General features: G+C 62.6%; 1 protein-coding gene across 1 annotated transcript in view; it reads left to right on the top strand.

Annotated features, from left to right (window-relative positions):
• The first annotated feature begins 6,372 nt into the window (after positions 1–6,372).
• Positions 6,373–16,321, top strand: part of HCFC1 (host cell factor C1) — a 30,896-nt gene continuing 20,947 nt past the window's right edge. The window contains 8 exon segments of the mRNA XM_084224031.1: positions 6,373–6,713; positions 8,487–8,713; positions 9,776–9,924; positions 10,692–10,852; positions 11,910–12,118; positions 14,328–14,412; positions 14,667–14,773; positions 15,976–16,155. Coding sequence (XP_084080157.1) covers positions 8,506–8,713; positions 9,776–9,924; positions 10,692–10,852; positions 11,910–12,118; positions 14,328–14,412; positions 14,667–14,773; positions 15,976–16,155 — 1,099 coding nt within the window. The 5' untranslated portion in view covers positions 6,373–6,713; positions 8,487–8,505.

The raw sequence follows: 16,321 nt of genomic DNA, 5'->3' as shown, positions 1-16,321 counted from the left end.
CGGCGCCGCCGCCGCCCCCGCCCCCCCCCAGCGTGGCCGTGCCGCGGCCCCCGGCCCGCGAGGAGCCGGTGGACACGCGGACGCCTGTGCCCGAGCGGGTCAGCTGACTGTGAGCCGCCGCGGGGGAACGCACGGACGGACGGACGGACGGACGGACACACGGACGGGCCCCCCTCCCCGCCCTACCCCCCCCCCCTTCACGAGGCAGTGGGGACCCCCCCCCAACCCCCACCGAAAGCCCCCCCTCCACCATGGGTTCTCCGCCCTTCCCCCCCACCCCGTGTCCCCCCCGAGTTTTTATTACCGACAAGCACAGCGAGGGACCCCCCCCCCGGACCCCCCCACTTTGCACTTTTTGAGGGGAGGGGGTCTCCAGGGGACCCCCCCCGAAGTTGGGCGGGGTTGGGGGGGGTCGTTTTGGGGGGGGCGGGGCCGCGTCTTCCCCCCTCCCCCGGCGCCGCTTTTCTCGTTCTTCCAGTTCCGTTTTCCGCCCGTGGGAACCATTTGCACTATGGGGGAGGGGAGGGGGCGGGGCTGGGATCCAGCCAGCGGCCAATGGGGAGCGGCGCTGCTGAAGGGGGGGTGGGGCCGAGGCTACGGCCAATCAGGGGCAGGGATCCAGCGTGGAGCCAATCAGGAGAAGGGGGTGCGGTGTCAGGGGGCGGAGTCTGGTGTGGAGCCAATCAAGAGGAGCGGTGGGTTCAGCCGGGATCTGGGGCTGAGCCAATCAGGAGCGGAGCTGGGCAGGGGTGGGATCAAGTGTGGAGCCAATCAGGAGCGGCTGAGGAGGAGGGGTCTGATGTTGAGCCAATCAGGTGTGACTTTATTGGGAGTCGGGTTTAGAGCCAATCAGCAGCTACCGGTCTGTGCGGGGTCCGGTGTCTGGAGCCAATCAGGAGGGGTAGGATCAGGAGGGGGTGGGGCGTGGCCTTAGGCCAATGGCGGCGGCTCTGTGGAAGCCAGATCTGGTGTGGAGCCAATCAGGAGGGGCGGGACCAGGCCTGGAGCCAATCAGAAGCAGCGCTTGGTTCAGCTGGGATCCAGTGTTTGGCCAATTAGGAGCCGTGATCCAGATGGGGGTGGGGAGGATTCCAGATCCCCCCAAACAGAGGCGTGGTCGAGTCAAGAGCCAATCAGGGACCGGGTGGGGTCGGCGCCGTCCAATCAGGGCTGAGGTTCTGCAGGGGCGGGGCCGGATCCAGCCCCAGGAGTGACTCTGGGCGGGGGCGGGGCCCGGCCAGGATCCAATCAGGAGTGGTTTGGATTGGAGGGGCGGGTCCGGCCCCCGCCCAATGGGGTTGCTCTGCTCTGGGCAGGGGTGATCCAGTCGTGGCCAATCGGGAGAGGCCGCGGGCATGGTGGGAGCCAATCAGGAGCAAGGGTGGGATCCGGTCCAGAGCCAATCAGGAGTCAGAATGGGCAGGGCTGGGATCCAGTCGAGCCAATCAAAATTGAAGGTGTGATCTGTTCTGGAGCCAATCAGGGGCAAGAATGCGATCTTGTACGGAGCCAATCATGATCGAGCTGGGCAGGGCTGGGATCTGGTCTAGAGCCAATCAGATACGAGGGTGGGATCTGATTGGGAGCCAATCAGGAGTGAGCTGGGCAGGGCCGGGATCTGGTCCCGAGCCAATCAGGAGCGAGCACGGGGCGATCCATTTCACTGTGGGGGAGGGGTGTTGTCCTGCCCCTCCCCCACCCACCCCCCCCCCCAGTCCCATCTCGGGGTGGGGGAGGGGTCCCCATCCTGCACTTTACCCACTCTGGGGGGGGGAGGGGTCGGGGACACGCCCCCTTTGTGCCCCACCCCCCCGTTCTTCCATCGCCCCCCCCGGGGGTCCCCCCCACCCCCCCCCCCCGGCTCCTCACGGCAATAACGGGGGGGGAGGGGCGGTCAGAGAGAGCCAACCCCAAATGGGGGGAGGGACCCATGTGGGGGAGGGGTCCCGGGGCGGGGGGGGCGCAGCCACCACCGTTTGGGGGGGGGGAATTTTGGGGGGGGCCCCCCCTCCCCCCACCTATTTATTCTCTCGAGACGTTTTTGCCTTATAAAGTTCCGGAAAAGCCCCTCGGTGTCGGTTGTTTTTGGGGAGGGGGGGGGTCCCACGGCGCCGCCCCCCTTCCCCCCCCCCATTTAAACCCCCCCAAATTTCCCCCCCCCCCCGGGTCTGTGTCTGTGCTGCTGCTGCTGCTGCTGCGCGTGATCCAGCGATTATAAATCTGTGTAACCCTCAGCCGCCTCCGCCGCTTCTTTGGCTCCGCTCACGGATCCCCTGGATCCCCCAAAAATCACCCCAAAAATCCTCACAAAATCCCCCACAGATATCCCCAAAATTCCCCCAAAACTCCTCCCCAAATCCCCCACAGAATCCCCAAAAATTCCCCCCAAAATCCTCCCAAAATCCCCCACACATACCCCAAAAATCCCCCACACATACCCTAAAAATCTCCCCAAAACTCCTCCCAAAATCCCTCATAGATATCCCCAAAATTCCCCCAAAAGTCCTCCCAAAATCCCCCAAAGATACCCCAAAACTCCTCCCAAAATCCCCCACAGATATCCCCCAAAATTCCCGCCAAAATCCTCCCAAAATCCCCCACATATTCCCCAAAATCTTCCTAAAATCCACCACAGATCACCCAAAAATCCCTCCAAAAATCCTCCGGAAATCCCCCACAAATCCCCCCCCAAAAACCCTAAAATCCCCCCAGATACCCCCAGATTCCCTCCAAAAAAAACCCCAAATCCTCTCCAGATCCCCCCAAAATCCCCCCTAAACTCCAGCCCAGATTCTCCCACAATCCCCCACCCCCCAAAATATCCCTACCAAATCCTCCTGGATCCCCCCAAAATCCCCCCCAGATTTCCCCTAAATTTCCCCTAATTCCCCCCCAAAATCCTCCTGGGTTCCCCCAAAATCCTCCCCCCAAATTCCCCCCAAAATCCCCCCCAGCCCGCAGAGGGGAGGGGCTGGTTCCCCCCCCCCCCCAGGCGTTTCCGTTTGGCTCTTCCCAGGTGGATTTTGGGGTGGTCCCCAGGTGGATTTAGGGTCCGCAGGTGCTGATTTGGGTTCTTACAGGTGGATTTGGGACCCCCCAAGGTGAGTTTGGGACCCCTGAGGTGGATTTGGAACCCCCCCAAGGTCAATTTGGGTCGGCCCAGGTGAGTTTGGATTCATCCAGGTGGATTTGGGACCCCCAAGGTAAATTTGGGTCAGCCCAGGTGAGTTTGGGACCCCCCCAAGGTGAGTTTGGATCCATCCAGGTGGATTTGGAACCCCCCTCCCAGGTCAATTTGGGTCGGCCCAGGTGAGTTTGGGACCCCTCAGGTGGATTTGGAACCCCCCTCCCAGGTCAATTTGGGTCGGCCCAGGTGAGTTTGAATCCATCCAGGTGGATTTGGGACCCCCCCCCAGGTCAATTTGGGTCAGCCCAGGTGAGTTTGGGACCCCCCCAAGGTGAGTTTGGATCCCCCAAGGTAAATTTGGGTCGGCCCAGGTGAGTTTGGGACCCCTCAGGTGGATTTGGAACCCCCCTCCCAGGTCAATTTGGGTCGGCCCAGGTGAGTTTGAATCCATCCAGGTGGATTTGGGACCCCCCCCCAGGTCAATTTGGGTCAGCCCAGGTGAGTTTAGGACCCCCCCCAAGGTGAGTTTGGATCCATCCAGGTGGATTTGGAACCCCCCTCCCAGGTCAATTTGGGTCGGCCCTGGTGAGTTTGGGACCCCCCCAAGGTGAGTTTGGATCCATCCAGGTGGATTTGGGACCCCCCGATGACGTTTGGGGTGCCCAGGTGCTGATTTTGGGGTCTCCGGGGGGTTTTGGGGCCCCCGTGCGGGGTCAGGAGGGTGATCCGGGATCTCCCCATAAATCACCTGAATGACGTCACTGGATAATCTCCAATGACATCGCTGGATTCCTCAGATGACGTCACTGACCCCCCTGTGAGGGTTCACCTGCTTCCAGGTGTTCCCCCCGCCCTCCTCCCGCTCCCCCAGCCCTGGGGAGTGCCCTGGAAGTTGTGACGTCACACCACGATGCCATTCGCGCTTACGACGTCATCACTCCGATGACGTCATTGCGGGCTAAGGGCGGGAAGCGCGCTCAGGCCCCGCCCCTTTTCCCGCCTTTGCGCCCGGTTCCGCCACACTCAAGATGGCGCCGTTGCCGTGGTAACCGCGGGGGGGGGCGGAGCTTCGGCCGCACAAAAAATGGCGGCGCCCGCCGGGGGCGGGGCGTGGGCGTGGCCTCCTGGCTGGAGGAGGCGGGGCTGGGATGGACTGGGACAAACTGGGTAGGACTGGGAGCTCCAGCATTCCCCTCAAAAACGCCCAGGATCCCCCCGAGGTGTCCGGGGGCACCCCCAGACTCATTTCTGGCTCGGGGGGCTCAATCAAACCCCCCTTAAGAAGCCGAATTCTCTTCCCAGAACCTCAGGGGGGATCCGTGTCACACCTGGGCGTTTATTGTCACACCTGGGGGCTTATTGTCACACCTGGGCGTTCATTGTCACACCTGGGCGTTTACTGTCACACCTGGGCGTTCATTGTCACACCTGGGGCTCTTTCACACCTGAGCCTCAGGGGGGACACCCCAAAACTCCCTCACCCAAAACCTCCCCAAACCCTGGGACCTTCATCCCGAGCCCCTTGCTGAGGAGCTCCCACACTCCTCCTCTCCTCTCTCCACCCTCCCTGGAGCATTTTGGGGTCCCGGAAGGGCAAAACTGGGGCGAAAAGCGCCAAATTCGGGTGTTTGAACAAAAATCCGTTAGGGGAAAGGCGGGAAAAGCGCCTGCGCAAGAAGGAGGTGGAGCCGCGCATGCGCCATTACGACAGGCGCGTTCGCGCACGCGCACTGGGCACCGCAGCCGTTAAGCGCCGCCATCCGGGGACTGGCGGGCGCCATCTTTGTGGCGGGTGGAGGAGACGCGTCCAAAATGGCGGCTCCCAAGCGCCAGTAGCCGGCGCGGCGGGCGGGTCTTTCTCGGCTTTCAGCGCGGCGGCGGCGGCCCGGAGCGAGCGGCGGCGGCGGCGGAAAGCGGCGCCCGGGGTCAGCGGGCGGCGGGTGGCTGCAGGTGCGGAGCGGCGGCGGAGCGGCGCGGAGAGCGGCGCATCCGGGTCCCGCGGCCGCCGCCATCTTGGGCCGCCGCGGAGCTGCAAGCTCCCACCTGCGCCATCTTGGGGCGCCGCATCGGGGCTGTCCCGGAGGGGGGACGAGAGGAGGGGGCGGCGGGGCCTGAGCGAAGAGCGCGGAGAGCATTCAAAGCTCCGCTCCTGTCCCGGGCAGGCGCCGCCATCTTGTGCGCGCGGCGAGAAGGAGGAAGAGGAGGAGGTGGAGGAGGAAGATCCGGGCAACGGGCGACGCCATCTTGGACCCCCCCCTTCCCACAGCAGCGCGCCGCCATCTTGTGACCCCTCCCCCGCACACCCGGGCACCGGCCGCTCCGCCGCCTTGGAGCCGCTGCGGTAGCGCAGCCGCACCCGGTAAGGGCGGAATGAAGCGGAGAGCGCCGGGAGGGAGGGTAGGAGCCGCGGGATCCCCGTGGGGGCCGACACCGGGCGTCGGTTCCGCTGGATGGGCGGCGCCATCTTGGGAGGGGACGCGCGGGATGTCATGGCGGCGGCATGCGCCGACATCCGGGTCCTTCCCCCCCCAGCGCCCCCGGGGCGCCATCCTGGGCGGGGCCGCCGCATCCGGGTCCCGCGCGCCGCCATCTTTAAATTTCGGAGGGGGGGGGGGGGCGGGGGGTGATGGCCGCGCCGGGGATCCCCGGCCCGTTTGCGTCGCTTGGAGCCGCGGGGCCCTCAGGCCTCTAAACGGCTCCGGCGTCCCGTTAATCCCGGGGAGGGCGGTGGGGAAAACGTGGACGCCCCGGGGCAGAAGAGGAGGAGGAGGGGGCGCGGTTTGCGGAGGGGGTGGCACCCAACGAGAGGAGGGGCGCCCAAGATGGCGGCGCCCATGGCAGGCTGAGCGCTCCGTACAGCGCTGCGCCGCCGGGAAACGGGCCTTGCCGCCGGCAGCCAGACCGCGGGGGATTCGGTGTGTGCGGGGGGACGAGGCTAGATATGCCGGGGAGCGATTACGGGGCGGCGGGAAGGCCGGGTGGGGGCGGCACCGGGAGATGGCGGGGCTTGGGGGGGGCTCGAAGGAGGGAAAACCGCGTAAAAGGCGGGCTGGAGGGGCGGCTCCTTTAAGAGGCGGTGTGAGTGGGCGTGGCCACGCCTTTCCGTGACCACACCCCCTCAGTTGGCGCCATGGCCGCGCCCCTTCACGGGACTCCGTACAGTCCCTCCCGCGCCCCTCCGCCGTTCGCCGCAGCCCCGCCGCTACCGGGCCGGGCCCAGGGTCCACCGAAATGGCGGTGAACCACCTCCCGGTCCCCCTCCCAAAATGCCGCCGCCTTTTCCCGTCCCGCCTTCCCTACAATGTCGCCCCCCGTCCCCGGCCAAGATGGCGCCGCCCGGGTCCGGAGGGGGCGTGTCCGCGCTGGCCCCGCCCACTCCCGTCGCTTCCCGCCCACCCTCGGCGGCCGCCGGACACAGGCGCAAGATGGCGGCTCCCAGGGCGGCGTGAGGGGCCGCCGCCGCCGCGCTCCGCCCGCAGCCGCAGCCCCGCGCCGGGAGCCGCCGCAGCCGTGCGACCCCCGGAGCCGCCGCCGGGAATCGGGGAGCGGCCGCGGGCCGGGAGAGGGAGGCGGCCGCGGGGCCGCGGTGAGCGGGGGGGGCGGCGGTGGGGGGGAGGAGGCGGCCGCCATTTTCCGCCCGGGCAGAGACAAGATGGCGGCGCGCAGGGGCCTGAGGGGGGAGGAGGGGGCGTGAGGGGAGGGGCAGGGCTGGGGGGGGGGGGGGGGGTTGGGCATTTTGGATGGGGGAGGGGGCACGGCCTGAGGGGGGATTTGGGGAGGGGGGAGATGAACCTGAGGGGGGCAATAAGTGAGGGGGGGGGCACAGCCTGAGGAGGGATTTGAGGAGGGGGGAGTTGATCCTGAGGGGGGTCACGGCCTGAGGGGATATTTGGGGAGGGGGGAGATGAAGCTGAGGGTGGGGCGCGGTCTGAGTGGGGAATTTGGGGAGGGGGGAGTTGAATTCTTGGGGGGGGACGCGCGGCCTGAGGGGCGAATTTGGGGAGGGGGGAGTTGGGCACAGTGTGAGGGAATAATTTGGGTGGGGGGCACGGCCTATGGGGGAATTTGAGGCGGGGGGAGATGAAGATTAAAGCAGGCAAATTCGGGGGGGGAGAGGAAATTGGGGTGTGAGGAGGGGTAATTAAGGAGAGACATAATGAAGAAAGTAATTAACGGGGTGGAATAAATGTTCCCCTCCCCCTCAAGTGGACTCCTCCCCCATTGTCACACCCCCTGCCGTGGTGGGGGGGGTAATTAACTCTTTCGGGGTAATTGCGGTGGGGAGAGGGGTGTAATTAAACATTCTATGCAGGATTTTGGGGGGGAGGGGTTGGAGGTGGCCCTGGGGAGCTTGTGGGGGGGCAGAAGTGGATTGACCCCCAGATTTGGGGACACCCCCCCCCACCCCAAAGAGATGTAATGGTGGGGGGTCCCCAATGTCCAAATCCTTCTCTGAGGGGGGCATCAGTGCCAGTGGGGGGTTTTGGGGGTGTCCCCCACATCCAGACCCCCCCACGATCCTCCCAGAAGGCTCAAGGGAGGGCGGGGTTGGGGGGCTCGGGTTTTTAGTTTGGTTTTTGGGGTGTTCCTCATGTCCAACCTCCCCCCATCCCACAAAGGACGGGCAGAGGGGGGAGGTCAGGTCATTGTAGGGGGGGCAGTTTGGGGTGTCCTCTGTTTCTGACTCCCCGTGTCCCCCCAGGACAGGCAGTGTTAGGGGGGGATCAGTTAATTTTGGTGATTTTTGGGGTGTATTCCATGTCTGACCCCCCCCAGTGTCCCCCCAGGACAGGCAGGGGGGGTGTCACAGTCAGTGTGGGGGGGTGCTAGTTCATTTTGGTGATTTTTGGGCTGTCAGTTAATTTTGGTGATTTTTGGGGTATCCCCCATGTCTGACCCCTCCGTGTCCCCCCACGACAGGCAGGGGGGGTGTCACAGTCAGTGGGGGGGGGTGCCAGTTCATTTTGGTGATTTTTGGGGTATCCCCCGTACCTGACCCCCCCGTTTTCCCCCCAGGACAGGCAGCGGGGGTGTCACTCTCAGCGGGGGGGTGCCAGTTCATTTTGGTGATTTTTGAGGTATCCCCCATACCTGACCCTGCCGTGTCCCCCCAGGACAGGCAATGGCGGGGTGGGGGATGGGTCAGTTCATTTTGGTGATTTTTGGGCTGTCAGTTAATTTGGGTGATTTTTGGGGTATCCCCCATGTCTGACCCCGCCGTGTCCCCCCAGGACAGGCAGCAGGGGGGTGTCACTCTCAGTGGGGGGGTGTCAGTTCATTTTGGTGATTTTTGGGCTGTCAGTCCATTTTGGTGATTTTTGGGGCATCCCCCCTACCTGACCCCGCCGTGTCCCCCCAGGACAGGCAGCGGGGGACGCATGGCAGGCCTGGGCGGGGGGGGGTCCCCGCCGCGGGCCCCCCCGGGCCCCCCCGCGCTGCAGCCGCGCTGGAAGCGGGTGGTGGGCTGGGCTGGGCCCGTGCCCCGGCCCCGGCACGGCCACCGAGCCGTGGCCATCAAGGAGCTCATCGTGGTCTTCGGGGGGGGCAACGAGGGCATCGTGGACGAGCTGCACGTCTACAACACAGGTGGGCACCTGGGGGGGCACCTGGGGGGTGGGATTGGGCACGAGCTGCAGGTGTACAGCACAGGTGGGCACCTGGGGGGCACTTGGGGTCCCCAGAGGGGTGGGATATGGGAGGAGCTGCAGGTGTACAGCACAGGTGGGCACCTGGGGGGCACCTGGGTGGGCACCTGGGGGTGTGGGGGTGTCCCCAGAGGGGTGGGATTGGGGAGGAGCTGCAGGTGTACAGCACAGGTGGGCACCTGGGGGGGCACAGGGGGTCCCCAGAGGGGTGGGATTGGGGAGGAGCTGCACATCTACAACACAGGTGGGCACCTGGGGGGGCATAGGGGGTCCCCAGAGGGGTGGGATATGGGAGGAGCTGCAGGTGTACAGCACAGGTGGGCACCTGGGTGGCATCTGGGGGTGTGGGGGTGTCCCCAGAGGGGTGGGACTGGGGAGGAGCTGCACATCTACAACACTGGGGGGCACCTGGGGGGGCACCTGGGGGATGGGGTATCCCCAGAGGGGTGGGATTGGGGAGGAGCTGCAGGTGTACAGCACAGGTGGGCACCTGGGGGGGCACAGGGGGTCCCCAGAGGGATGGGATGGGGGAGGAGCTGCACATGTTCAACACAGGTGAGGCTGGGGGGGCACAGGTGGGATCCCCACAGGCATGGGATTTGGGATTATTCCTGGTGTCCCCCCTGTGTCTCTGTCCCCATCTTGTCCCTAAGAGCCACCAGCCCACGGTTCATTTTGAGGGTTTGGGGTGGGGGGGGTCATTTTCAGTGTGTCCCTGTCCTCTCTGTGTCCCCACAGCCACCAAGCAGGGGTTCGTCCCAGCAGTTTGGGGGTGTCATTCTCTGTTAGTGTTCCCTCTGTGTCACTGTCCCCCTTTTGTCCCCACAGCCACCAACCAGGCGTTCAGGGGATCATTCTCAGTGTGTCACTCTCCCCACTATGTCCCTGTCCCCGTTTTGTCCCCACAGCCACCAGCCAGGGGTTCATCCCGGGGGTTCAGGGGGTTGTTCTCACTGTCCCCCCGTGTCCCTGTGCCCATTTTGTCCCCTCTGTGTCCCCACAGCCACCAACCAGTGGTTCATCCCGGCCGTGCGGGGGGACATCCCCCCGGGCTGTGCCGCCTACGGCTTCGTGTGTGACGGCACGCGGCTGCTGGTGTTCGGGGGCATGGTGGAGTACGGCAAGTACAGCAACGACCTCTACGAGCTGCAGGTACCCAGCACCCGGGGAACCCCCCCTGAGCACCTGGGGAACCCCCCCTGAGCACCTGGGGAACCCCCCCTGAGCACCTAGGGAACCCCCCCTGAGCACCCGGGGAACCCCCTGAGCACCTGGGGAACCCCCCCCCGAGCACCTGGGGAAACCCCTGAGAACCTGGGGAAATCCTGGGGAACCTCCCCAGCACCTGGGGAACCCCCCCTGAGCACCTGGGGAACCCCCCCGAGCACCTGGGGAACCCCCCCGAGCACCTGGGGAACCCCCACCTGAGCACCTGGGGAACCCCCACCTGAGCACCCGGGGAACCCCCTGAGCACCTGGGGAACTCCTGGGGACCCCCCCCTGAGTATCTGGGGAACTCCTGGGGAACCCCCCCGAGCACCTGGGGAACCCCCACCTGAGCACCTGGGGAGCTCCCTGAGCACCTGGGGAAATCCTGAGGAACCCCCCCGAGCACCTGGGGAACTCCTGGGAAACCCCCTGAGCACCTGGGGAAATCCTGGGGAACCCCCTGAGCACCTGGGGATCCCCTGGGGAGCCCTACCCTGAGCACCTGGGGAAATCCTGGGGAACACCCCCCTGAGCACCTGGGGAATCCCCCCCCCCCCCCAGATACCCTGGAACCCTCTCCAGACTCCCCAGAACACCCCCCAAACACCTGGGAACCCCCCCCAGTTTTGGGGTCCCCCATTCCCCTGGCTGCCCCCCAATTGCAGACCCCTCCCCAAATCCCACATTTCCTCCCCCCCTCCCCATTCCAGGCCTCCAGGTGGGAGTGGAAGCGGCTGAAGGCGAAGACCCCCAAAAATGGGCCCCCCCCTTGCCCCCGGCTGGGCCACAGCTTCTCCCTGGTGGGCAACAAGTGTTACCTGTTTGGGGGGCTGGCCAACGACAGCGAGGACCCCAAGAACAACATCCCCCGGTACAGAGCACCCCAAAATCCTGGGGGTGCCCCAAAACCCGAGGGCACCCCAGAAATCCTCGGGATAACTGGAGGGGGAGTGGGCTTGGGGCTGGTTTAGGGGCACACAGGGATTTTTGGGGGGCATGGGGGTGAGCCTGAAACATTGGGATCACCTTTAGGGGGCACAGGGACCTTTGAAGGTGCACCCCAAAACCCTGGGGGCATCCCAAAGCCTTGGGAATAGGATTGGGAGTTTGGGGACATTGCCCATCCTTGGGGGGACAGGGGGACCTTTGGGGGCACAGGAGTGACATCAAAACTTTGAGGTCATTTTAGGGGGACTCAGGGGTTCATGGCAGGGGCACAGGTGACACTGGCACCTTTCTGGGTGCATTTTAGGGGATTTAAGAACTCTTTTAGGGGCGTTCTACATTCCCAAAAACCCTCCTGACTTTCTGATCACCTGCATACGTGGGCACAGGTGACATTGGCACCACCCTGGCTGCATTTTATGGGATTTAAGGGACCTTTTAGGGCAATCCCACATATCCAAACACCATTTTAGGATTTTTTTGGAGTGTCCAGACCTTCTTAATCCCCTCCCCAGATATCTGAACACCTGTCTGCATAGGCACAGGTGACACTGAGCTCATTTTATGGGATTTAAGGGACTCTTTAGGGCAATCCCCTATCCCTGACCACCTTTTTTAGGGTAGTCTCACATATCCAAACACCCTTTTAAGATTTTTTTGGGGTGTCCAGACCTTCTTAATCCCCTCCCCAGATATCTGAACACCTGCACACCTGGGGACAGGTGTCTTTGGGAGCACCCTGGGCACATTTTATGGCATCTAAGGGATTTTTTAGAGCAGTCCCACATATCCAAACACCCTTTTAGGATTTTTTTGGGGTTTCCTGACTTTCTGAACACCTGCTCATGTGGGCACAGGTGTCTTTGGGACCACCCTGGGCACATTTTATGGGATGTAAGGGATCTTTTAGGGCAGTCTCACATATCCAAACACCCTTTTAGGATTTTCTCTAGGATCTCCTGACCCCATACCTCTTTCCCCAGGTACCTGAACGACCTGTACGTGCTGGAGCTGCGCCCTGGCTCGGGGGTGCTGGCCTGGGACATCCCCATCACCTACGGGGTGCTGCCCCCTCCCCGGGAATCCCACACGGCCGTGGTGTACACGGAGCGCGACGGGCGGCGCTCGCGCCTCGTCATCTACGGGGGCATGAGCGGCTGCAGGCTGGGGGACCTGTGGACTTTGGATATTGGTACGGGGGGCTTTGGGGGTTTTAAGGGGTTTTGTGGGGGTTTATGAGGGTTTTGTGGGGTCTGGAGGGGTTTTGAGGTCAGGGGAATGGAAGGTGGTGAGAGACGTTGGGGAACATTGTCATCTACGGGGGCATGAGCGGCTGCAGGCTGGGGGACCTGTGGACTTTGAATATTCGTACAGGGGTTTGGGGGTTTTAAGGGTTTTTTTGGGGGGTTTATGAGGGTTTTATGGGGTTTTGTGGGGTTTGGTGGGGTTTTGGGGTCAGGGGAGTAAGGGGTAGTGAGAGACATTGGGGAACATTGTCATCTACGGGGGCATGAGTGGCTGCAGGCTGGGGGACCTGTGGACTTTGGATATTGGTACGGGGGGATTGGGGGTTTTTAAAGGGTTTTGTGGGGTTTTATGGGATTTTATGGGGTTTTATAAGGGTTTTGTGGGGTTTGGAGGGTTTGGTGGGGTTTTGGGGTCAGGGGAATGGAGGGTGGTGAGAGACATTGGGGAACATTGTCATCTACGGGGGCATGAGTGGCTGCAGGCTGGGGGACCTGTGGACTTTGGATATTGGTACGGGGGGCTTTGGGGGTTTTGTGGGGTTTTATGAGGGTTTTGTGGGGTTTTATGAGGGTTTTGTGGGGTTTGGAGGGGTTTTGGGGTCAGGGGAATGGAGGGTGGTGAGAGACGTTGGGGAACATTGTCATCTACGGGGGCATGAGCGGCTGCAGGCTGGGGGACCTGTGGACTTTGAATATTGGTACAGGGGTTTGGGGGTTTTAAGGGGTTTTTTGGGGGTTTTGTGGGGTTTTATGAGGGTTTTGTGGGGTTTGGAGGGGTTTTGGGGTCAGGGGAGTAAGGGGTAGTGAGAGACATTGGGGAACATTGTCATCTACGGGGGCATGAGCGGCTGCAGGCTAGGGGACCTGTGGACTTTGGATATTGGTACAGGGGTTTGGGGGTTTTAAGGGGTTTTTTGGGGGGTTTATGAGGGTTTTGTGGGGTTTGGAGGGATTTGGAGGAGTTTTGGGGTCAGGGGAGGAAGGGGTAGTGAGGGACACTGGGAGACGTCATCATCTACAGCGGCATGAGCGGCTGCAGGCTGGGGGACCTGTGGACTTTGGATATTGGTACAGGGGTTTGGTGGTTTTTAAAGGGTTTTATGAGGGTTTTGTGGGGTTTTATGAGGGTTTTGTGGGGTCTGGAGGGGTTTTGGGGTCAGGGGAATGGAAGGTGGTGAGAGACGTTGGGGAACATTGTCATCTACGGGGGCATGAGCGGCTGCAGGTTGGGTGACCTGTGGACTTTGGATATTGGTATGGGGGTTTGGGGGTTTTAATGGGTTTTATGGGGTTTTGTGGGGTTTTATGAGGGTTTTGTGGGGTTTGGAGGGGTTTTGGGGTCAGGGGAATAGAGGGTGGTGAGAGACGTTGGGGAACGTTGTCATCTATGGGGCATGAGCGGCTGCAGGCTGGGGGACCTGTGGACTTTGGATATTGGTACGGGGGTTTGGGGGATTTTAAGGGGTTTTGTGGGGTTTTATGAGGGTTTTGTGGGGTTTGGACGGGTTTTGGGGTCAGGGGAGTAAGGGGTAGTGAGGGACACTGGGAGACGTCGTCATCTGTGGGGGCATGAGCGGCTGCAGGCTGGGGGACCTGTGGACTTTGGATATTGGTACAGGGAGTTTGGGGTTTTTGTGGGGTTTTATGGGGTATTTTTGGGGTTTGGAGGGGTTTTGGGGTCAGGGGAATGGAGGGTAGTGAGAGACATTGGGGAACATTGTCATCTGTGGGGGCATGAGGCTGGGGGACATGTTTTGGGGGGATTTTGGGTTTTTAGGGGATTTGGGGTCTGGGGGATGCAGTGACATAACAGAATAAAGGGCTCGGAGGAACTTTTCCTTACATTTTGCAGAGTTTTGGGGCTGTTCCATACATTTTCAGTGGGTTTGGGGTCGTTTCTTTGCATTTTAGGGTTGTTTCCTCACATTTTGGAGTTATTTCCTCACATTTTGGGGTCATTTCCTTCTCGCATTTTGGGGTCATTTCCTCACAATTTGAGGCCGTTCCCTCACATTTTGGGGAATTTTGAGGCTGTTCTCTCGCATTTTGGGGCCATTTCCTCATGGTTTAGATTATTTTTTTCACATTCTGGGTGATTTTGGGGTCATTTCCTCACATTTTGGGTCCATTTCCTCACATTTTGGGCGTTTCCAGAGACGCTGACCTGGAACAAGCCGAGCCTGAGTGGGGTCGCTCCCCTCCCCCGCAGCCTCCACTCGGCCACCACCATCGGCAACAAGTGAGTCTGGGGGTGACCCCTCCCCAAAATCCCCCCCTGACCACCCCCCCTTTATCCTGGGGGGGGTCCCTTTCTGTCCCTGTCCCTTCTCAAGGGGGGGTTGGGGTCATTAGAGAAGTGTTCTGTTTATTTTAATTTATTAATTAACATGAGTGGTCTTGTGACTCCCTCAAAGATGAACATTTTGGGGGGTGGGGGTCTCTGGGTGTCCCCCCGACCCCCCTGACCCCCCCTGACCTCTTTTCCCCCCCCAGGATGTACGTTTTTGGGGGGTGGGTGCCCCTGGTGATGGATGACGTGAAGGTGGCGACGCACGAGAAGGAGTGGAAGTGCACCAACACCCTGGCCTGCCTGAACCTGGGTGAGGAGGGGGCTCGGGACCCCCAAAAACTGACCCCAAATCCACCCTAAAACCCACTCTGAAACACCCCAAATCTTAGCCTGGGTGAGGAGGGGTCTCGGGACCCCCAAATCCACCTTAAAACCCCCCTGAATACTTCCCCAAATCCCCCCAAACCCCTCCCCAGTTCCTCCAAACCCTTCCTTTGAGTCCCCCAGACCCTTCCCCAATTCCCCAAACCCCTCCTCAATTCCCCCCAAACCCCTCCCCAAATTCCCCTAGACCCCTGTGTGACCCCCCTGGACTCCTCTGTGACCCCCCCCAGACTCGATAGCCTGGGAGCCCCTGGTGCTGGAGGACGCCCCAGACCCCTCCCCAAATTCCCTCAAACCCATCCCTGACCCCCTCAGATCCCTGTGTGACACCCCCAGATTTGATGGCTTGGGAGCCCCTGGTGCTGGAGACCCTGGAGCAACCCTGAGACCCCTCCCCAAACCCCTCCCCAAATTCCCCCAAACCCCACTCTGACACCCCCAGACCGCTGTGTGACCCCCCCAAACCCCTGTGTGACCCTCCCAGACCCCTCTGTGACGCCCCCCAGACTCGATGGCCTGGGAGCCCCTGGTGCTGGAGACCCTGGAGGAACCCTGAGACCCCTCCCCAAATTCCCCCAAGCCCCTCTGTGACCCCCCCAAACCCCTCTGTGATCCCCCAGACTCGATGGCCTGGGAGCCCCTGGTGCTGGAGACCCTGGAGGAACCCTGAGACCCTTCCCCAAACCCCTCCCCAAATTCCCCCAAACCCCACTCTGAGCCCCCCAAATCCCTCCCTGACCCCCCCAAACCCCTCTGTGACCCCCCCAGACTCGATGGCCTGGGAGCCCCTGGTGCTGGAGACCCTGGAGGAACCCTGGGACCCCTCCCCAAACCCCACTCTGAGCCCCCCAAACCCCTCCCTGACACCCCCAGACCCCTCTGTGACCCCCCAAAACCCCTGTGTGACCCCCCCAAACCCCTCTGTGACCCCCCCAAACCCCTCTGTGACCCCCCCCAAACCCCTCTGTGACCCCCCCCAGACTCGATGGCCTGGGAGCCCCTGTTGCTGGAGACCCTGGAGCAACCTTGAGACCCCTCCCCAAACCCCTCCCCAAATTCCCCCAAACCCCTCCCTGACACCCCCAGACCCCTGTGTGACCCCCCCAAACCCCTGTGTGACCCCCCCAGACTCGATGGCCTGGGAGCCCCTGGTGCTGGAGACCCTGGAGGACAACGTGCCGCGGGCTCGCGCCGGGCACTGCGCCGTGGCCATCGCCACCCGCCTGTACATCTGGAGCGGCCGCGACGGCTACCGCAAGGCCTGGAACAACCAGGTGTGCTGCAAGGACCTGTGGTACCTGGAGACAGGTGAGTCTGGGGGGGCTCAGGGGGGCTGCAAGGACCTGTGGTACCCGGGGACAGGTGAGTCGGGGGGGGGCTGCAAGGACCTGTGGTACCCGGGGACAGGTGAGTCGGGGGGGGGGCTGCAAGGGCCTGTGGTACCTGGAGACAGGTGAGTCTGGGGGGCTGCAAG

Source organism: Fringilla coelebs (assembly GCF_963513975.1).
Source record: "Fringilla coelebs genome assembly, chromosome: 33".
In the NCBI taxonomy this organism is placed as follows: domain Eukaryota; kingdom Metazoa; phylum Chordata; class Aves; order Passeriformes; family Fringillidae; genus Fringilla; species Fringilla coelebs.
Note: the sequence above shows the minus strand (reverse complement) of the source record. Positions and strands in the feature narration are given on the sequence as shown.